The sequence below is a fragment of the Bos grunniens genome, chromosome 24, assembly GCF_055505025.1.
Source record: "Bos grunniens cultivar Pamir isolate PY7600 chromosome 24, Bosgru_T2T1.0, whole genome shotgun sequence".
Taxonomy (NCBI): Eukaryota; Metazoa; Chordata; class Mammalia; order Artiodactyla; family Bovidae; genus Bos; species Bos grunniens.
The window spans coordinates 32154041-32176685 of NC_141188.1; the positions used below are offsets into that span (position 1 = coordinate 32154041).

General features: G+C 40.2%; 1 protein-coding gene across 3 annotated transcripts in view; it reads right to left on the reverse strand.

Moving 5' to 3' along the window:
* TAF4B (TATA-box binding protein associated factor 4b) overlaps window positions 1-22645 on the reverse strand; it is a 108936-nt gene that overhangs the window by 77843 nt on the left and 8448 nt on the right. For 2 of the 3 annotated variants that reach the window (XR_015153787.1, XM_086372902.1), the window contains exons 2-5: window positions 19015-19160; window positions 8332-8439; window positions 1793-1954; window positions 1568-1690 (exon numbers count right to left, since the gene is read on the reverse strand). Coding sequence is in view for 2 of the 3 variants with exons in the window: in XM_086372902.1 (XP_086229028.1) it covers window positions 1568-1690; window positions 1793-1954; window positions 8332-8439; window positions 19015-19160 (539 nt within the window). In the remaining variant the exon portion in view is untranslated. The remainder of the gene's footprint in view (window positions 1-1567; window positions 1691-1792; window positions 1955-8331; window positions 8440-19014; window positions 19161-22645) is intronic. The other variant, XM_086372903.1, reaches the window with a different exon arrangement.

Genomic DNA, 22645 nt, shown 5'->3' on the forward strand with positions numbered 1-22645 from the left:
CAGAAAACTGAACAGTCACCTGGTGTGGGGCTTGGGATTTTGCTTTGGTTTACCTTTCCAATTTTTAAATTACTTTAACTGTGACTAGACTATATTTCTAGAATGCTATTACAAGGCCACAATAATATACATGCCATTGTTTCAAAGGGCTTAGGAACTCTTCCATGCCACTTTGGATTCTAAACATTGCAGGGGTCTATGAGGTCTAAATTATTCTCACATTAATAACTAATCATTTTTGGGCCTTTTTCACTGTGCTGAGATTTGCACCAATGGTACAAAAGCAACACTGAATAAAACTGCTGGCAGTTTTAAATATCTGTCATATTCTACATTGCAAAGCAGGTGTGGTAAAAAAAAAAAACAAAAAACAGAACCAGTTCCACTTGAAAATGTCTTCGACCAAACAGTAAAATTTAATTTTACCAAATCCCAACACTTTAGTAGCCATCTTTTTAAAATACTGTGTGTAACCTAATGGGAACCACACACAGAGCAGGCCAAAGTAAGATACTCAAGGAAAAGCACTTTTCCAATGAGCTGCTAGCTGAATTAGCTGTGTTTTGTTGGTTTTTTTTTTTTTTTTCGTTTACCGGAAAGAATATCAAACCAGCTGTGGTTATTCACACTGGGGTATTTTGAGAGACATTATCTCAAAAGGAAAAAAACAAATGAACCAAACCTGTCATTGTAAGGAAACAACTGTCAGTTTTGGCTGCTAATGATAAAAATCAGAGCTCTCAAGCCAAAATTAGAATTTTGGAAAATGTGTAACCATAATCCTGAGTTTGATAGCTTCTCTGTACTGAAAAAATCTTCTGATGTGATTATTAGATTACAAGTATGATTTTTTGATATTTAAAAAAACAGATTTGTCAACATTTGGAAGATCTATACAACCCACTGAACCAGTTATTTTCCAGATGACCAAATGTGAGCTGTTTCAAAAATCATACATGGTTGAAAGATCCATTCAAGGTACAAAATAAACCAGTGGACTATAAAGAATACCTATAATGATCTGGAGAAACGCTCTCAAAGTACTTTCTCAACTACCTCTTTCCATGAGGCCAAATATTCCCCACATAAGTTTATCTGACCAAAAAAACAAAAAAGTCAACCTTCTCTCCAAAGCTGTCTTTAGGCTAAGAGAAGCAAGACTAAGTAATACACACACTGCCCTCTGGATCCCCGTGTTCCGTGTGCGCAGAATCGCATCCAGATTCAACCAGTTAAGGATGGGGTACTACAAGATTTACAACCCGTGATTGGTCGAATCCGCAGATACGGAGCCCACAGACAGGGAGGGTCAACTATGGGACTTGAGCATCCGGGGATTTTGGTATCTACAGTGGCTCCTAAAACCAAACCCCATCGATACAGGGCAATGACCGGATAGACAAGATTTACGACTCTAAGGTTTATATCATTACAGAGCTTTCAAGAAGCAAAAGTAAAGTTTATCCAAATATCCATTTAAGATAAACTTCATTTAAAAATATTTATTTATTCCCCACTTAAAACCAGTTGTGTAGACTCTTACAGAGCTTTTACTGTCCGAACTTACCAAAAGTTGCTCTACCAACTTCTTCACATTCTGCCCCATCTCCGGGGACTGGGATCCACTACACGCTAGTTTTATTAACATTGCGAGGAAGTTCTTACATTTCTTCACATTTTCTAGCATCGTCTAAATACAGAAATACAAACAGTCACAAATGTTGGCTAGAAAACAGGATTCAAGAAAACGTGTAGAACGCTTGATTTATGTATGGTGCAAGTGAGACCTTACCGGAGAAAGGTTAGCCTGAGCAGAGGCTGAGTTCTCTGTTTTGAGATTGAGCTCATTTGAGGGGGCAGATGCTGTTCCCAAACTTGAAGGCTTCAGGGTTGTTACAGTATTCACGGGCTTTACAGGAGTAACTGTGACCACGTTAGTTGGCACAGCCACAGACTGAAATTGAAAGCAGTAGACACTGAGATATGCATCACTATGCTATGCTATGTATCATGTTACTATGCTATGTATCATGTTCACACTTCAGACTACAGATGGATCTTGACTTCCTTGCTTTTGTATTATGCTCTACTAGTCTAAGGCAATGTAAAATCATTTACCAGGTCTGGACTCTAGTACCTCTGGGTTTCATTCTCACCTATTTGTAGGTTTCATTTCTGGGTTTCATTACTACCTATTTTTCACTGACACCCAAGCATCCACTTCAGGTAAGTTACTTAATCTTGCTAACCTTCTTGATTCCTGTCCGTAAGAAAACAAGGATGGCAACGGTACCTACTATCTTGGGATTGTTTTTAAAAAACAGTGCCAAGCGCACAGTCCTTAAACATATTAATATGTCTCCAAAAAGGATCTGAAATAGTAAGTTTTTATATGAAAATACAGACTTTCCTATTCTACAATATTCTGCTTTTTAGTAAGTACAAAGCTGTGAGATCTACTGATCATCTTATATTCAGATAAGCTGCTTTTATGTAGACTTAATAGAGAAGTAATATTTTTGAAATTTGTAATAACAAATATTATGTGATTGTGTTATTTTCACATGGAAAAGAATCTCAGGTGTTTCTTCTAGCCTCTATTAAAGGAAGAGGAGTAATTACAGCACCACCTGCAGGATAAAAAGTTAAATACAAGGAATCACAAATTGGGTATTATTTGAGACAACCATATTGAGATAAAGTACTATGCAGTTTCCTCTGAATCCTTTTGTAGATTTTCTAATAAACTTTTTTAGGTTTACAGACAGTAAATACATACTCCTTCTTCAGTGAATGTTTTGTACTCTGCCATTAATTCTCTGTACTACTATATTTAAGAAAGTGATGTTGAACTTCAGCTTTAGGACTGATGAGAGAAGTTCCTCGGGGGGACTACTGTCCCTTTTCCTTATGAAGCAAAATAAGGCAAATCTCAGGAAGAGTCCTATTTTTTGTGAGTAGAAGCATTTATAGCGTTTCTACTTTCCTTGTCAATATTTTATCCTGTCCCAGCACAAAATCTGTCTTTTGTAACTCTTTCTAATATAGCTACTACCTGTACCTCACCTGATACTTGCACCTCTTAAGAGGCATGGAGTCACACGATCCCAGCCTTACACTACGTGTAATCACACTGCTATAATGGATGAACTGTGTTAATCATTAACTTTGCATATGCTAGACCAGGCGGGAGAAGGCAATGGCGCCCCACTCCAGTACTCTTGCCTGGAAAATCCCATGGACCGAGCAGCCTGGTAGGCTGCAGTCCATGGGGTCGCTAAGAGTTGGACACGACTGGGCCACTTCACGTTCACGCATTGAAGAAGGAAATGGCAACCCACTCCAGTATTCTTGCCTGGAGAATCCCAGGGACGGGGAAGCCTGGTGGGCTGCTGTCAACGGGGTCGCAGAGAGTCGGACACGACTGAGGCGACTTAGCAGCAGCAGCAACAGACCAGGCAATGCTATTGCCATGCTTTTCAAGACCACACTGGCACTGATAGGCATGTTTAGGGGACAGGAGAGAAAAAAGCTTGGGTATATGTGAAATAAATTGTGAAAAATCAGTTACACATAGTCAGTGAAATGAACTGTATGCAAATTTAACAGACTACAGAGAGTCATCCAGGTTCTAGACTCTCATTTCTTAAAAAAATACCTAAAATTGGGATCATAATAAACTTGTGGAAAATTCTGAAAGAGATAGGAATACCAGACCACATGACCTGCCTCTTGGGAAACCTGTTTGCAGGTCAGGAAGCAACAGTTAGAACTGGACATGGAACAACAGACTGGTTCCAAATTGGGAAAGGAGTATGTCAAAGCTTTATATTGTCACCCTGCTTATTTAACTTATATGCAGAGTATATTATGAGAATCACTGGGCTGGAAGAAGCACAAGCTGGAATGAAGATTGCCGGGAGAAATATCAATAGCCTCAGATATGCAGATGACACCACCATTATGGCAGAAAGTGAAGAGGAACTAAAGAGCCTCTTGATGAAAGTGAAAGAGAGTGACAAAAGTTGGTTTAAAGCTCAACATTCAGAAAACTAAGAACATGGCATCCGGTCTCATCACTTCATGGCAAATAGATGGGGAAACGGGAAACAGTGGCTGACTATTTTGGGGGGCTCCAAAATCACTGCAGATGGTGATTGCAGCCATGAAATTAAAAGACGCTTACTCCTTGGAAGGAAAGTTATGACCAATCTAGACAGCATATTAAAAAGCAGAAACATTACTTTGTTATCAAAGGTCCACCTAGTCAAGGCTATGGTTTTTCCAGTAGTCATGTATGGATGTGAGAGTTGGACTATAGAGAAAGCTGAGCACCGAAGAATTGATGCTTTTGAATTATGGTGTTGGAGAAGACTCTTGAGAGTCCCTTTGACTGCAAGGAGATCCAACCAGTCCATCCTAAAGGAGATAAGTCCTGGGTGTTCATTGGAAGGACTGATGTTGAAGCTGAAACTCCAATACTTTGGCCACCTGATGCAGAAAGCTGACTCATTTGAAAAGACCCTGATGCTGGGAAAGATTGAGGGCAGGAGGAGAAGGGGACGACAGCAGATGAGATGGCATCACCGACTCAATGGACATGAGTTTGGGTAAACTCTGGGAGTTGGTGATGGACAGGGAGGCCTGGCATGCTGCGATACATGGGGTTGCAAAGAGTCGGACATGACTGAATGACTGAACTGACTGACCTCTCGGAGTGGACACAGATATTATTCACTAATTCACTGATATTTCTATTGCTTTAGCCTACCACTAAGGAGTGACCCAGTTTAAAATATGCATCAGTCTAAATTAAGAAAAGTTATGCACGCACTACATGGAAAGAGCAATGGTAGAAAAGAATGAAACAACACATATATACATCATTTTGGAACAACTACATGTACTAAGTCTTTAAGAAATAGATACAATTTAAAAAACTGATAGGATTTCCCTGGTGGCGCAGTGGATAAGAATCCACCTACTAATGCAAGGGACACAGGTTTGACTCCTGGTCCAGGAAGAATCCACCTGCTGTAGAGCAACTAAGGCCACATGCCACAACTGCTGAGCCCATGTGCCAAACTGCTAAAGCCTGTGCTCCTAGGGCCGGTGCTCCACAACAAGGGAAGCCCGCGCACCGCAGTGAAGAGTAGCCCCTGCTTGCCGCAACTAGCGAAAAGCCCATGCAGCAACGAAGACCCACCCAGCATGTCCAAAAATAGATGAATATTTTTCAAAAGGTAAAAGAAATGATATACTCAAAGTACTGCAAAAGAGAAAATCTTTCATAAAATAATCTTATAAATTCTTCAACTTCGTATTTTCCTGGTGCCTCAACATCCCACAAACAGGCTATGAACACCTTGCCCAGGTGACCCCGTGTGATAAGGCTGGTCCCTCCTACAAGTTCTCTTTCTGCCCTCCTGACTGACCTAGTGCCATTCAAACACACCAGTGAAATTCAATCCATACGAACTCTCAACAAAGCCACTTGCCCCCCAGGTCCTCATTCTCTCTCGGGATACCACCTGTTTGGATAAGCCTGCCCCAGGTCTCCTCCCAAATGCCCCCCTGAATGGTGTGCCATGCCCCCTCTTCTAAGACCTCTTTCACTTTCACATACCTCCCTGTGGTGGTATTTGGTGTCCACATCTGACTGATCATCAAAACAAAATCCCCTTTTAAGAAACATAATTACTTCTTACAATACAGAGCAGACATCAATAGGCCTAAATTCATGCTCTTTGGCCCAATGATCTCCTTAGAATAACCCAAGTTTAGGGGGAACCTAGAGTTTGGGACAATCAGCACAGAGGTAATAAAGAACAGTTTCCAGAGTCAGACAGAGACCTTGAGTCAAATGGCCCTCTGCTACATATTAGCAGAAATCATGCAAATTTCCTAACTTCTCTAAACCTATTTTCACACACATAAAATGGAGATAATACTTCCTCATAGAGTAGTCACAGGACGAAATGAAGTGAGGTGAGGGATGTAAAACACTTAAAGTGGTCAACATATTAAGTGCTCAATAAATGGTAGCCATTATTAGGGAAAAGAAAAACTATGTTTAAAATCAGATTCACTGCTCATCATCTCTGTTAGAGGAAGTAATATCGTTAAACAATTTTGAAACCTTAAACACCAAGTTTAAGCATGGGATTTCACATAACATGTTCCAGAAAGATGTCCCTTCTATACAGCAAAGGAAGGACAACAGTGGTCCCATGACCATGGGATCCACTGACTGTGTCATATCTGGCAGGACCCAGAAGCTGCCTGCTTAGTTTAGAACAGCCTGCAGAAACCAGGTGCAGTGAGAACTCAAAGACAATACTCTTTGAAGACAGAATTCCATCCTCCATCTTCTAAGACTTAGGTGTACTCACTGAATCAAAAAATTTTATATGGACAAAAACAAGAAAAACCAAAAAATCAGAGTAGAAGGATGAATGGATCTACTTACTATTACTCCCAAAAACCCACTGGGGGCCTCTGTGCTTTCCGTTCCTGCCCACAGTGCGCACGCTTTCACCAAAGAACATAACAGGAGTCCCAAGGAAGTAGACACTATGGCTGCCTCATGGGGACTTCAAGGTCGTATTATCTACCAATCAGCAGGAAAGAGAATCATTACCATGACAGGGGTAACAGACCTGACATCTGGCTTAGGGAGGGTTCCTTTTATACAGTGAAGGTCAAGGAGTTTATGCAGTGAACGGGTGATTCACTTACTGGCTCTTGGTTATTTCCTTGTCCAATTATGGCGATAAATGGACAAGTGCCACAACTCTTGCCTAAAAAGACTGTGGTAGGGCTTCCCTGGTGCTCAGTGGTAAAGAATCCACCTGCCATTGCAGGAGACATGGGTTTGATCCCAGATCCAAGAAGATCCCACATGCTGTGGAACTAAGCCCGTGCACCACAACTGTTGAGCTTGTGCTCTAGAGCCCAGGGATCCCACCTACTGAGCCCACGTGCCACAATTATTGAAGTCTACACACCCTAGAGCCTGTGTTCCACAACAAGAGAAGTCACCACAATGAGAAGCCTGTGCACCACAACTAGAGAGTTAGCCTCCATTCTCTGCAACTAGAGAAAAGCCCACACACAGCAATGAAGACCCAATACAACCATAAAGAAATAAATAAACTTCTATTAAAAAAAAAGACTGCAATTTGGACCTCAGATCCCTCAGGGATAAAAGTCTGATCACACTACCAGTTAAGACCCAACAGAATTTGTAGTTAAGAATGGGAGGAATCCAGAATGGATGGTGGACGGACATAATGATGTCAGCTGCAGCGGTGGGGACTTTCGTACACCTTATTAACTTCCTCTTCTCTGCTTCCCCAAGGAAGAAACCTATTAGAATCCAAGGAGAGTTGGTTTCCAACATGTATGAGGACATAGGTCCCAGTGCTTCAAAGGAGGAGACTGCGATATACCATCACAAAGAAAGATGTGTGTCATCCTAGCTGTTGCTGCTGCTGCTGCTAAGTCGCTTCAGTCATGTCCGACTCTGTGTGACCCCATAGACGGCAGCCCACCAGGCTCCCACGTCCCTGGGATTCTCCAGGCAAGAACACTGGAGTGGGTTGCCATTTCCTTCTCCAATGCAGGAAAGTGAAAAGTGAAAGTGAAGTTGCTCAGTCGTGTCCGACTCTTAGCGACCCCATGGACTGCAGCCCACCAGGCTCCTCCGTCCATGGGATTTTCCAGGCAAGAGTCCTGGAGTGGGGTGCCATTGCCTTCTCCAAGAGGATGCTATTTACGAAGATGATAGTTGTCAATTCCTTCAGAATCTCTCACAGCTACAGAGCATTACCTTGCCATGAACACAACTCTCCCTGGAGAGTCCACATCCAGTGAATGATCACAGAGGGGGAGTTGTGGTTCACCCAACCAAGGTGGCACTCGGTGAGACAACTCTTGACAGGCCACACTTGCTCCAGAGTTCCCCATCAGGGTGGCCAAGGCATTATTGAGCCTGCATTTAGTTCAAACTCCTGTTCTCCTTCCCTTCCACAGCTATCAATCCTTTATAAACATCCCAGACACCAAAATTCTGTCCCAGCACCTGCTTATAGACCCTGGGACACATAAACATTAGACACACCTTGTATTAATTTAATACATTCAAATAAACATGATATTCCAAGAATATATACCATGTTCATCTTGTGTTTCCCATACTTCCAACAGTTTCCAGTTTAGTAAGTGTCCTTATATATCAGTGGATTGTTCTCTTCAGGAATAGCTAACAACAAATAATAACAAAATATGAAAATATAACCAGGGTGCACATGACCACAAGTCACAACTTACTTGCACTGGGGAAGGCTTCGGAACAGAGGTTACCACAGTAGTTCCTACTTGTGCCAATTGTTTAACAGGTGCCACTGCCACTTTCTTGATTAACTGTGAACTAGAATTCTTGGGGAAGGGGGAGATGATAGAGAGTCATCAATATTAGCAATTTAAAATCAATCAGTATTATAGCAAACATCCAAACACTTTACCACAACAAACTTCTTTGTTATAACTTGCTTTATAATCTTATGAACTTTATGCATATTTTCTACTATTAACCTAACTAGTAAATTGTTACTAGGCTTCCTGATGGCTCAGCAGGTAAAGAGTTGACTTAAGATTCCTAAATATCACAGTATTTCAGCATTAAAATCTTTGAATTTTACTCTTTGATTCTCACAGAAAACATATTCTTTTTTTTCTGTCATTTCCATTGCTGATATCCTTTCAGTCTTTTAAAAAAAATCACTAATTAAATTTTTTTATTGTGATATAATAGAAATATAACATTGCATAAGTTTAAAGTGTGTGATGTGTTGATTTGATACATTTATATAATGCAATATGATTCCCTAACATGAATGGGAATTTATATAATGCAATGATTCTGTAACATTCACTAACATCTACATCTTATCACATAATTATCTTTCATTGTTATTGAAGTATAGTTGAGGTACAATATTATATGTCTTAGGCTTACAATATATTGATTCCTAACTTTTAAATGTTATACTCCATTAATAACTATTTTTAAATATTGTCTGTTTTCCCTGTGTTGTACAATATATCCATGTAGCTTACTTACTTTATACATGGTAGTTTGTATCTCTTAAATCTTCTACCACTATCCATGCCCCTTCCCTTTAGATTCTTATTTAAAATGTGATTATAAACAAAAGTCTGCTAACCTATCTTCTCAACCCACAGCAAACAAGAAAAGGAAGGAGTAGCTATCACTGATACAGAAATAGAGAAAATGACTGGTTAAGCACCTAGAATCAAATTAGGGGAGCACAGAACACAGCGGGTTGGGAAAGACTGGCAAAGATGATATTACCACAGAATACAATGAACCTTTTTATCAGGATGAGCCTGATTCATGAAGACATTACTATACTACATTCTGTATTTTCTGTTTAACCAAAGAAAGATGCCCATAAAAATATATTTTTTTAACTCTGACACACACAGGATAAGCTTTAGATATCTAGAAAGATAATCATGTATGTAAAATAAATCACCTTTTAACAATGCCAAGTTAGGGGGTGGTCCTAAGATGGCAGAGGAATAGGATGGAGAGACCACCTTCTCCCCCACAAATTCATGGAAAGAACATTTGAACGCTGAGTAAATTTCACAAAACAACTTCTGAATGCTGGCAGAAGACATCAGGCACCCAGAAAGGCAGCCCATTGTCTTCGAAAGGAGGTAGGGAAAAAAACATAAAAGATAAAAAGAGAGACAAAAGGGAGGGACGGAGACCCATCCCAGGAAGGCAGTCTTAAAAAAGAGAGAAGTTTCCAAACACCAGGAAACACTCTCACTGGCGAATCTGTGGCGAGCCTTGGAACCTCAGAGGGCAACATAACCGGGAGGAAAAATAAATAAATAATTAAAACACACAGATTATGTGCCTAAGGGAACCCCCAGCGGAGAAGCGGTGCAGAAGCCTGCATTCGCCACTAGCAAGCGGGGGCTGGGCAGGGAGGCGCCCTCTGCATTGCTTAGAGTAAGGAACAGGCCTCAATGGCCCGAGGGCAATCTGAGGGAACTAACTTGAGAGAGAAAAACCAGACTGTGGGATAGCTAAACCGTGAAAAGCCCTAATCTAAAACACTGCCAGGCCCGCTCACAGGACTGAGCAGAGCTAGCTGGCTGTGGACAGGCCCATCCCCCGCCGGAGACAGGCAGGCGAGAGAAGCCAGAGCCGGAAGGGGGCAATCGCAGCCCCAGAGAGGCATCATCTACCAAACTACAAGGAGGCTTCGTTGCTAACCAAGACTCCTTGAGATTCTGGAAGGTCGACATCCGTCGGGAGGGTCGCAGCCAGAGATCAGCTCCCCAGAGGAGACACAGGGCACACCTGAAAAGGTGCGCCCATTGTACACCCAGAAAACTGAGCACCTGGGACAGGGGAGGCAGTAAGTCCCAGCTCACCAAGTACCTGGTCACCTGAGCCGCTCGGACCAGGGAAGGGCACAAAACGCAGGGCCAATCAAGTCTGCACCTTTGTGGCATACCCGAGAACCTGAACCTGAGCAGCTTCGGCCTGGGAAGTGCACTCAACCCAGGACCTGCCTCAGACAGTTCCTGGCAGAGCAACCTAGAGCCTGAGCAGTGTAGAATGGGAAAGCACACACGCCCTGAGTTGGGGCATACCCAGTGTGGCCGAGACACTGGGAGCACTCCCCACAGACACCAGGGATATTTGTCTGCAGTGTTCCTCCCTCCCCACAGCACGACTGAAGAAGTGAGCCTAAAAAAAGAGACACCACTGCCCCCTTGTGTCAGGGTGGAAATTAGATACTGAAGAGGCCAGCAAACAGAAGCTAAAATAAACAGAGGGAACCGCTTTGGAAGTGACAGTTGCAATAGATTAAAATCCTGCAGTTAGCATGGACTACCTAGGAATGGGCATATAGATATTGAGAAGTGTAAGCCAGATCAAGGAACTATCTGAATATGAACTGACCCTACACTGTCCACAACGACACCAGAGAAAGTCCTAGATATATTTTTACTATTATCATTTTTTAAATTAAAAAAAATTTTTAATTTTTAAGTCCTCTATTACACCTTTAATTTTAATTTTTATAACCTACTATTACTTTGCAAAAAAAAAGGACCCTATTTTTAAAGCAAACTTCATATATATATATTTTATAATTTTTGTGACTTTGTTCTTTTCTTTAATATTGTATTTTTCAGAATCTAACCTCTACTCTAGATTTTTAATCTTTGCTTTTTGATATTTGTTATCAATTTTGTACCTTTAAGAACCCAATCTTCAGTTCCCATTTTTACTTGGGAACGAGATTACTGGCTTGACTGCTCTCTCCCTCTTTGGACTCTCCTTTTTCTCCACCAGGTCGCCTCTATCTCCTCTCTCCCCCTTCTCTTCTCTACCCAACTCTGTGAATCTCTTTGTGTGTTCCAGACGCTGGAGAATACTTAGGGAACTGATTACTGGCTGGATACGTCTCGCTCCTTTTGATTCCCTCTTTTATCCTCCTGGCCACCTCTGTCTCCTTCCTTCCTCTTCTCTTCTCTGTATAACTCCATGAACATCTCTGAGGGATCCAGACTGTGGAGCGTACATAGGGAAGTGATTACTGGTTAGCTTGCTCTCTCCCCTTTTGATTCCCCCTGTTCTTCTCCTGGTCACTTCTATCTCCCTCCTCCCTATTCTCTTCTCCATGTAACTCTGTGTACCTCTCTGGATGTCCCTTACTGTGGAGAAACTTTACATCATTAACCTTGTATATGGAGAAGTCTTCAGGCTACTGTAAGAATATGACTGAAAACCAGAGGCAGGAGACTTAAGTCCAAATCCTGAGAACACCACGGAACTCCTTACTCCAGGGAACATTAATCGATAGGAGCTCATCAAACGCCTCCATACCTACACTGAAACCAAGCACCACCCAAGGGCCAAGAAGTTCCAGAGAAAGACATACCATGCAAATTCTCCAGCAACACAGGAACACATCACTGAGCTCCAATATACAGGCTGCCCAAAGTTACTCCAAACCCAATGACATCTCATAACTCATTACTGGATACTTCATTGCACTCCAGAGAGAAGAAATCCAGCTCGACCCACCAGAACACCGACACAAGCTTCCCTAACCAGGAAACCTTGACAAGCCACATGTCCAACCCCACCCACAGTGAGGAACCTCCACAATAAAGAGGAACCACAAACTACCAGAATATGGAAAGGCCACCCAAACACAGCAGTATAAACAAGATGAAGAAAGAGAGAAATACCCAGCAGGTAAAGGAACAGGATAAATGCCCACCAAACCAAACAAAAGAGGAAGAGATAGGGAATCTACCTGATAAAGAATTCCAAATAATGATAGTGAAAATGATCCAAAATCTTGAAAACAAAATGGAGTTACAGATAAATAGGCAGGAGACAAAGATCGAGAAGATGCAAGAAAGGTTTAACAAGGACCTAGAAGAAATAAAAAAGAGTCAATATATAATGAATAATGCAATAAATGAGATCAAAAACACTCTGGAGGGAACCAACAGTAGAATAACGGAGGCAGAAGATAGGATTAGTGACATAGAAGATAGAATGGTAGAAATAAATGAAACAGAGAGAAAAAAAAAAGAATTAAAAGAAATGAGGACAACCTCAGAGACCTCTGGGACAATGCTAAATGCCCCAACATTCGAATCATAGGAGTCCCAGAAGATGAAGACAAAAAGAAAGACCATGAGAAAATACTTGAGGAGATAATAGCTGAAAACTTCCCTAAAATAGGGAAGGAAATAATCACCCAAGTCCAAGAAACCCAGAGAGTCCCAAATAGGATAAACCCAAGGTGAAACACCCCAAGACACATATTAATCAAATTAACAAAGATCAAACACAAAGAACAAATATTAAATGCAGCAAGGGAAAAACAACAAATAAAACACAAGGGGATTCCCATAAGATAACAGCTGATCTTTCAATATAAACTCTTCAGGCCAGGAGGGAATGGCAAGACATACTTAAAGTGATGAAAGAAAATAACCTACAGCCCAGATTACTGTACCCAGCAAGGATCTCATTCAAATATGAAAGAGAAATCAAAAGCTTTACAGACAAGAAAAAGCTGAGAGAATTCACCACCACCAAACCAGCTCTCCAACAAAGGCTAAAGGACCTTCTCTAGACAGGAAACACAGAAAGGGTGTATAAACTTGAACCCAAAACAATAAAGTAAATGGCAACAGGATCATACTTATCAATAATTACCTTAAATGTAAATGGCTTAAATGCCCCAACCAAAAGACAAAGACTGGCTGAATGGATAAAAAAAACAAGACCCCTATATATGTTGTCTACAAGAGACCTGCCTCAAAACAGGGGACACATACAGACTGAAAGTGAAGGGCTGGAAAAAGATATTCCACGCAAATAGAGACCAAAAGAAAGCAGCGGTAGCAATACTCATATCAGATAAAATAGACTTTAAAACAAAGGCTGTGAAAAGAGACAAAAGAAGGACACTACATAATGATCAAAGGATCAATCCAAGAAGAAGACATAACAATTATAAATATATCTGCACCCAACATAGGAGCACTGCAATATGTAAGACAAATGCTAACAAGTATGAAAGGGGAAATTAACAATAACACAATAATAGTGGAAGACTTTAATACCCCACTCACACCTATGGATAGATCAACTAAACAGAAAAGTAACAAGGAAACACAAACTTTAAATGATACAATAGACCAGTTAGACCTAATTGATATCTATAGGACATTTCACCCCAAAACAATGAATTTCACCTTTTTCTCAAGTGCCCATGGAACCTTCTCCAGGATAGATCACATCCTGGGTCATAAATCTAGCCTTGATAAATTCAAAAAATTGAAATCATTCCAAGCATCTTTTCTGACCACAATGCAGTAAGATTAGATGTCAATGATAGGAGACAAAAACTATTAAAAATTCCAACATATGGAGGCTGAACAACACGCTGCTGAATAACCAACAAATTACAGAAGAAATCAAAAAAGAAATCAAAATATGCATAGGAACGAATGAAAATGAAAACACAACAACCCAAAACCTGTGGGATACTGTAAAAGCAGTGCTAAGGTGCCTGGAGCCCGTGAGGCATTCCGCTCCTGACAAAGGTCATGAGGAAGGAGGCTCGGCATACACAAAGGTGGGATCGAGCCTCAGGAGTCCGCCCGGATATTCTCGAGCATTTTCCCCAAAAAAACCAGAGTCTGCCTACTTTATTGCTTTGTGCTCTCACCTCTGACTTTACTGGGGGCTGTCCCCTACCACCATCTCGCTCTCTCTGTCAAAGAGTTAACTTACAGCTCCAATTAATAAAGTTCCTGGGCAATTAGGAGTGTTTAAATCCAAACCCTTCAGATGGCTCTCTAACTCGCCTGACAAGTTTACCCGGACTCCTACAGCTATGCATACGATTGTTTACAGTCTCCCAGCCTCAAGAGGCATGGGAAGCTTAAGATACTCAAATAGCTTAGAGACTCTCAGAGAGTTAGAAACTGTCAGAATAAACTAGTAAAGGATTTCATTGATGAGTCAATGCTTGTTGCCAAGTTTTCACATCCCCTGAATTGTATCCTTGAATATGTATTGATTAATAGTTGGTATGTAGAAAAAATAAGTAGTGGCCTTGGTGTTAGTAACTTTAGACCCTTAAGGTAATAAATTCTTTCCTTTGTTGTAAACCCATTACACATCCACCCTATAGGAATGCAATTTTATCTTCGGAAGATGGGGCCAAACCTTAAAATAATTACTCTTAGAGAAAATAAGTCTTTGTTGATAAGTCCTTGTCAAGAGTCATAAAATGTTAATAGGCCTTCTGGCCAGAAGAAGATGTAAATCACCTAAACCATTTGTATACGATAAATTTGCAGGAAAGAAACCCTGGTTTTTGATAAGAATCAAAGACTGCTGACTTTGAATCCCCTATTATCCTCTATGTGTAACTTAGGGTATAAAAGCCCCTGTTAAAAATAAAGCTATGGGCCTTGCTCACCAACGCTTGGTCTCTCCATGTCATTCTTTCCTTTAACTTCCGGCTGAAGTCTCCATCTGGAGCGTGGATATCCTCTGCGACCACTTATTTGCCTGGGCTTCTAAGACCCACTCGAGAAGGTGTCTAAGGTGGGGCACCTTCCGCTATTCGAGAGGGCGCCTGCGGCCTCCATGGTCAGAACTAACCTGGTGTCATGGGTTATATTGATTTTCCGCGTAAACCAAGCTACTCAGCCTCTTTTCTCCACTGAATTTTCCTACTGAGCTATCCTCATTCTATTACTCTTTATATCTCTAATTACCATTTGAATAGGTTGCCGACGCCGTCTCCCCTTTGAATACCCTGGATCAGCCGGGGCTGGTCCCCGGCACTAAGGGGAAGGTTCATAGCAATACGGGCATACCTCAAGAAACAAGAAAAAAGTCAAATAAATAACCTAACTCTACACCTAAAGCAACTAAAAGAGGAAGAAATGAAGAACCCCAGGGTTAGTAGAAGGAAAGAAATCTTAAAAATTAGGGCAGAAATAAATGCAAAAGAAACAAAAGAGACCATAGCAAAAATCAACAAAGTCAAAAGCTGGTTCTTTGAGAAGTTGAAGAAAATTGACAAACCATTAGCTAGACTCATCAAGAAACAAAGGGAGAAAAATCAAATCAACAAAATTAGAAATGAAAATGGAGAGATCACAACAGACAACACAGAAATACAAAGGATCATAAGAGACTACTATCAGCTACTATATGCCAATAAAATGGACAACATGGAAGAAATGGACAAATTCTTAGCAAAGTACAACTTTCCAAAACTGAACCAGGAAGAAATGGAAAATCTTAACAGACCCATCACAAGCACGGAAATTGAAATTGTAATCAGAAATCTTCCAGCAAACAAAAGCCCAGGTCCAGACGGCTTCACAGCTGAATTCTACCAAAAATTTAGAGAAGAGCTAACACCTATCCTACTCAAACTCTTCCAGAAAATTGCAGAGGAAGGTAAACTTCCAAACTCATTCTATGAGGCCACCATCACCCTAATACCAAAACCTGACAAAGATGCCACAAAAAAAATAAAACTACAGAACAATATCACTGATGAACATAGATGCAAAAATCCTCAACAAAATTCTAGCAAACAGAATCCAACAACACATTAAAAAGATCATACATCATGACCAAGTGGGCTTTATCCCAGGGTTGCAAGGATTCTTCAATGTCTGCAAATCAATCAATGTAATACACCACATTAACAAATTGAAAAATAAAAGCCATATGATTATCTCAATAGATGCAGAGAAAGCCTTTGACAAAATTCAACATCCATTTATGATAAAAACCCGCCAGAAAGCAGGAATAAAAGGAACATGCCTCAACATAATAAAAGCTATATATGACAAACCCACAGCAAACATTATCCTCAATGGTGAAAAGCCAAAAGCATTCCCCCTAAAGTCAGTAACAAGACAAGGGTGCCCACTCTCACCACTACTACTGAACATAGTTTTGGAAGTTTTGGCCACAGCAATCAGAGCAGAAAAAGAAATAAAAGGAATCCAGATTGGAAAAGAAGAAGTAAAACTCTCACTGTTGACAGATGACATGATCCTCTATATAGAAAATCCTAAAGACTCCACCAGAAAATTACTAGAGCTAATTAATGAATATAGTAATGTTGCAGGATATAAAATCAACACACAGAAATCCCTTGCATTCCTATACACTAACAATGAGAAAACAGAAAGAGAAATTAAGGAAACAATTCCATTCACCATTGCAACGAAAAGAATAAAATACTTAGGAATATATCTACAAAAGACCTATATATAGAAAACTACTAATGAAAGAAATCAAAGAGGACACTAATAGATGGAGAAATATACCATGTTCATGGATCAGAAGAATCAATATAGTGAAAATGAGTATACTACCCAAAGCAATCTATAGATTCAATGCAATCCCTATCAAGCTACCAACAGTATTTTTCACAGAACTAGATCAAATAATTTCACAATTTGTATGGAAATACAAAAAACCTCGAATAGCCAAAGCAATCTTGAGAAAGAAGAATGGAACTGGAGGAATCAACCTGTCTGACTTCAGGCTCTACTACAAAGCCACAGTCATCAAGACAGTATGGTACTGGCACAAAGACAGAACAAAACAGAAAGCCCAGAGATAAATCCACGCACCTATGGTCCACTTATCTTCAACAAAGGAGGCAAGAATATACAATGGAGAAAAGATAATCTCTTTAACAAGTGGTGCTGGGAAAACTGGTCAACCACTTGTAAAAAAATGAAACTAGAACACTTTCTAACACCATTAAATGTAAGGTCAGAAAATATAAAAATCCTAGAGGCAGACAGGCAAAATACACTCTGACATAAATCACAGGAGGATCCTCTATGACCCACCTCCCAGAATACTGGAAATAAAAGCAAAAATAAACAAATGGGACCTAATTAATATTAAAAGCTGCTGCACAACAAAGAAAACTATAAGCAAGGTGAAAAGACAGCCTTCAGAATGGGAAAAAATAATAGCAAATGAAGCAACTGACAAAGGATTAATCTCAAAAACATACAAGCAACTCCTGCAGCTCAATTCCAGAAAAGTAAATGACCCAATCAAAAAATGGGCCAAAGAACTAAACAGACATTTCTCTAAAGAAGACATAGAGATGGCTAACAAACACATGAAAAGATGCTCAGCATCACTCATTATTAGAGAAATGCAAATCAAAACCACTGTGAGGTACCATTTCACGCCAGTCAGAATGGCTGCAATCCAAAAGTCTACAAGCAATAAATACTGGAGAGGGTGTAGAGAAAAGGGAACCCTCTTACACTGTTGGTTTGAATGCAAACTAGTACAGCCACTATGGAGAACAGTGTGGAGATTCCTTAAAAAACTGGAAATAGAACTGCCATATGACCCAGCAATCCCACTGCTGGGCATACACACCGAGGAAACCAGAATTGAAAGAGACACGTGTACCCCAGTGTTCATCGCAGCACTGTTTATAATAGCCAGGACGTGGACCTAGATGTCCATCAGCAGATTAATGGATAAGAAAGCTGCGGTACACATACACAATGGAGTATTACTCAGCCATTAAAAAGAATACATTTGAATCAGTTCTAACGAGATGGATGAAACTGGAGCCTATTATACAGAGTGAAGTAAGCCAGAAAGAAAAACACCAATACAGTATACTAATGCATATATATGGAATTTAGAAAGATGGTAATGATAAACCTGTATGAGAGACAGCAAAAGAGACACAGATGTATAGAACAGTCTTTTGGACTCTGTGGGAGAGGGCGAGGGTGGGATGGTTTGGGAGAATGGCATTGAAACATGTATATTATCATATGTGAAACAGATCGCCAGTCCAGGTTCGATGCATGATACAGGATGCTCGGGGCTGGTGCACTGGAATGACCCAGAAGGATGGGATCGGGAACACAGGTACACCCGTGGCAGATTCATGTCCATGTATAGCAAAACCAATACAATATTGTAAAGTAAAAAAAAAAAAAAAGCCAAGTTAATGAAATATTACAGTAGATTTCTAATTTTTTAAAGATAACTCCTATATGATATAGATAAAAATGAATACTGTAAACTGTAGTGTTAATGTCTTACCACAAATTAAAATTGAAATAGAATGGTTATTTTCTTCCCATTTAGAGATGCAAATAGCCCTTTGAACATTCCCTTGAGGACAACAAAATATGAGTATGAAGATTAAATTTTTAATTTTACCAAATGACAAAACCAAACATCTTGATAAAATTAACATGTTCAAGGAAAGTAGCTTAATTCAAACAGTTGAGCAGAATGATCTTTTATATTATTTTTACTGGCAAATACATACACACTTATATGAAGATAATTGCTAGAAAACTAAGAAGGATGAAAAAAACATTAATGTATACTACCGGCATGGTACAGATTTTGACGGTTTGCGTATTTGCTGGTACAGCTGGCCTTGAACTTATGTTACTTGTGGTCTCAGTTCTTGTTACAGCTTGCTGAGGAGATACCAACATCAGCTGACCACTGTTACTTTTGATCAAAACGGTTCCTATAGTTAACAGAAAACAAAATGTGAGCTAATAAATGAAGCATAATCTTCACGTTTTTTGTTCTCTCATTTCTTTCAATGCTGTAAAATGCTTTGATTAAGTGAATAGTTAGGAAATACTGAATTCCATGTCTACTAATTACAATATATAATACAGAAAAATGTTGTTACTCAAAGCTATTTAAAATATTAAAAGTCTAAACGTATGGATGAGATATTCCTGAAAAAGGCAAAACACTTTCCTCATGACATCAAACTATTTATAAAGCTACAGTTAAGACAGTATGGTAACAGTACAAGACTATGCAAACTGACCAAGGGAATCATATCAGATCAGATCAGATCAGTTGCTCAGTCGTGTCTGACTCTTTGCAACCCCATGAATCACAGCACACCAGGCCTCCCTGTCCATCACCAACTCCCAGAGTTCACTCAGACTCACATCCATCGAGTCAGTGATGCCATCTAGCCTTATCATCCTCTGTCATTCCCTTCTCCTCTTGCCCCCAATCCCTCTCAGCATCAGAGTCTTTTCCAATGAGTCAACTCTTCGCATGAGGTGGCCAAAGTACTGGAGTTTCAGCTTTAGCATCATTCCTTCCAAAGAAATCCCAGGGCTGATCTCCTTTAGAATGGACTGGTTGGATCTCCTTGTAGTCAAAGGGACTCTCAAGAGTTTTCTCCAACACCACAGTTCAAAAGCATCAATTCTTCGGCGCTCAGTTTTCTTCACAGTCCAACTCTCACATCCATACATGACCATTGGAAAAACCATAGCCTTGACTAGACGGACTTTCGTTGGCAAAGTGATGTCTCTGCTTTTGAATATGCTATCTAGGTTGGTCATAACTTTCCTCCAAGGAGTAAGCGTCCTTCAATTTCATGGCTGCAATCACCATCTGGAGTGATTTTGGAGCCCAACAAAATAAAGTTTGCCACTGTTTCCACTGTTTTCCATCTATTTCCCATGAAGTGATGGGACCAGATGCCATGATCTTAGTTTTCTGAATGTTGAGCTTTAAGTCAACTTTTTCACTCTCCTCTTTCACTTTCATCAAGAGGCTTTTTAGTTCCTCTTCACTTTCTGCCAGAAGGGTGGTGTCATCTGCATATCTGAGGTTATTGACATTTCTCCTGGCAATCTTGATTCCAGCTTGTGCTTCTTCCAGTCCAGCGTTTCTCATGATGTACTCTGCATATAAGTTAAATAAGCAGGGTGACAATATACAGTACTCCTTTTCCTATTTGGAACCAGTCTGTTGTTCCATGTCCAGTTCTAACTGTTGTTTCCTGACCTGCATACAGATTTCTCAAGAGGCAGATCAGGTAGTCTGGTATTCCCATCTCTTTCAGAATTTTCCACAGTTTATTGTGATCCACACAGTCAAAGGCTTTGGCACAGTCAATAAAGCAGAAATAGATGTTTTTCTGGAACTCTCTTGCTTTTTCCATGATCCAGCAGATGTTGGCAATTTGATCTCTGGTTCCTCTGCCTTTTCTAAAACCAGCTTGAACATGTTGAAGTTCATGGTTCACGTATTGCTAAAGCCTGGCTTGGAGAATTTTAAGCATTACTTTACTAGCGTGTGAGATGAGTGCAATTGTGTGGTAGTTTGAGCATTCTTTGGCATTGCCTTTCTTTGGGATTGGAATGAAAACTGACCTTTTCCAGTCCTGTGGCCACTGCTGAGTTTTCCAAATTTGCTGGCATATTGAGTGCAGCACTTTCACAGCATCATCTTTCAGGATTTGGAATAGCTCAACTGGAATTCTATCACCTCCACTAGCTTTGTTTGTAGTGATGCTTTCTAAGGCCCACTTGACTTCACATTCCAGGATGTCTGGCTCTAGGTCAGTGATCACACCATCGTGATTATCTGGGTCGTGAAGATCTTTTTTGTACAATTCTTCTGTGTATTCTTGCCATTTCTTCTTAATATCTTCTGCTTCTGTTAGGTCCCTACCATTTCTGTCCTTTATCGAGCCCATCTTTGCATGAAATGTTCCTTTGGTATCTCTGATTTTCTTGAAGAGATCCCTAGTCTTTTCCATTCTGTTGTTTTCCTCTATTTCTTTGCATTGATCGCTGAAGAAGGCTTTCTTATCTCTTCTTGCTATTCTTTGGAACTCTGCATTCAGATGTTTATATCTTTCCTTTTCTCCTTTGCTTTTGACCAATGGAATAGAAAATCCCAAATAGCCTCCAGATATGTCATATGAAATTCTTCTAAGAGTACTGCAGATCAGTGAGAAAAAGAGCTACTATATAATTAGTTACTTAAATGGAAAAGATGAAATGTTCCACACCATGCACAAAAACCCAAGGACATTAAGGATACAAGAATAAAAACTTTTAACCTCTTAAACAATGTAGAAAACTGTCATTCTGAACTTGGAACAGGGAAGGATTTCTTAACTAAATAAACTTGATACATACCACTATATTTTTAAAACTTTTGCTTAGCCAAAGATACCATGAGGTAAAAAGACAAAGCACAAAATAGGAAAGAAAAATTTAGTTCACATATATTCGAAGAATGAACATCCAAAATGCACAAAAGAAACACAGATACCAATGACAGGGAAAGGTAAATTAAGACCACAGTGAGATATCACTTTATGTCTACCTAGGCAGACAAAAATTAAGAAGTCCATTGACAATATTAAGTGTTACAGAGATGTGTAGCAACAAAAACTCTTAAAATCTTAAAGCTGGTAGTATAGTTTGGTACAACTGCTTCATTTAACTCTACACGACTGTGCCAAACTGGTTCCCATTTGCATACCCTCTAACCCAGTATTTCTATTGTAAGAAATTCTTGTCTACGTAAGTAGTAGGCACAAGCAAGAACAGTCATAGCTGGAGTTCCATTCCTGGACACGAAGAGCTCCATAAAGCCATTCCCCAGCAAAACAAGCATAACTGGTAAAAATTATTTTTAAAAACAACTATTTAAAGTCTTCAGAAATTGCCCAAAGGCATACAGAAAATGACTAGACAATTTATTAAAAAGAATCTACTAAAACTCAGTAAGAACAACAAGAATCTGTGGCATCTGAACCATGACCCACCCCTCTGCCTTCTCAGTTCAGGCAATGTGGCCAACGGAGGGTGTCCCTCTCTCCCAAGCTTCCAGTTGAGGGCTATGCTACTTTTCAGGGACAGCATTTTGCATCTCTGCCACCTCAAGCTGAATACAGAAGAAAATAAACTGGAGACAAGTGCATCCAAGGGTTTCCAGGCTTCTTGTTTTACTCATCCCTACTCATAAAGGGAAGACTCGACTGAGAATACTTGGGCCGCCATCACCCTCACCCCAGCTCTTTCATGGGGTGGGAGTTCCATGATGGAAGAGATAAGCAGAGCAGACTAGAGGTCACCACCCAAGCCCAGTTCTCCACTTCTAAAGCAGAGACATCACTCAGAAAGAAGCATGCCACGGTCCTGAGTACCTGCTCCAAACATCTCCCAAGAGAAACTGACT